The sequence below is a fragment of the Penaeus monodon genome, chromosome 25 (assembly GCF_015228065.2).
Source record: "Penaeus monodon isolate SGIC_2016 chromosome 25, NSTDA_Pmon_1, whole genome shotgun sequence".
Taxonomy (NCBI): Eukaryota; Metazoa; Arthropoda; class Malacostraca; order Decapoda; family Penaeidae; genus Penaeus; species Penaeus monodon.
The window spans coordinates 18,360,483-18,360,795 of record NC_051410.1 but is presented as its reverse complement, the minus strand read 5'-3'; the positions used below and the strand labels follow the sequence as shown (position 1 = coordinate 18,360,795).

Below are 313 nucleotides of genomic sequence, written 5' to 3'. Positions count from 1 at the left end.
AACAAAGCAAGACAAGGCAGAGAGCAGAAATAACACACGGGCAATATCCCTCCCAACTGGCAGCTAACCTGAACTTCACACCAACATACAATTTTACAGCTGTCGTTCCTCTCTCCACGAAAGACCTCGCGACCGACATCTGCTGACGCTGAATGACGTGCCAATGTACCAACAGATGCAGTGGGCTGGCGTGGCTGTGCTGTGGGCGGCCGCTGTGACGTGGGCGATTCCAGCACCAGGCAGCTACTTCACAGACGAGGCGGCTGGGAGACTACTTCACTACGACGTGCACTCCGGAGACTGCGTGCTTTTC

At 55.3% G+C, this 313-nt stretch overlaps 1 protein-coding gene across 1 annotated transcript in view; it reads left to right on the top strand.

Annotated features, from left to right (window-relative positions):
- Positions 1–313, top strand: part of LOC119589097 (phospholipase A2-like) — a gene marked incomplete in the record, with an annotated part of 37,826 nt that overhangs the window by 15,848 nt on the left and 21,665 nt on the right. The window contains 1 exon segment of the mRNA XM_037937674.1: positions 176–313. Within this exon segment, the coding sequence (XP_037793602.1) occupies positions 176–313 (138 nt within the window).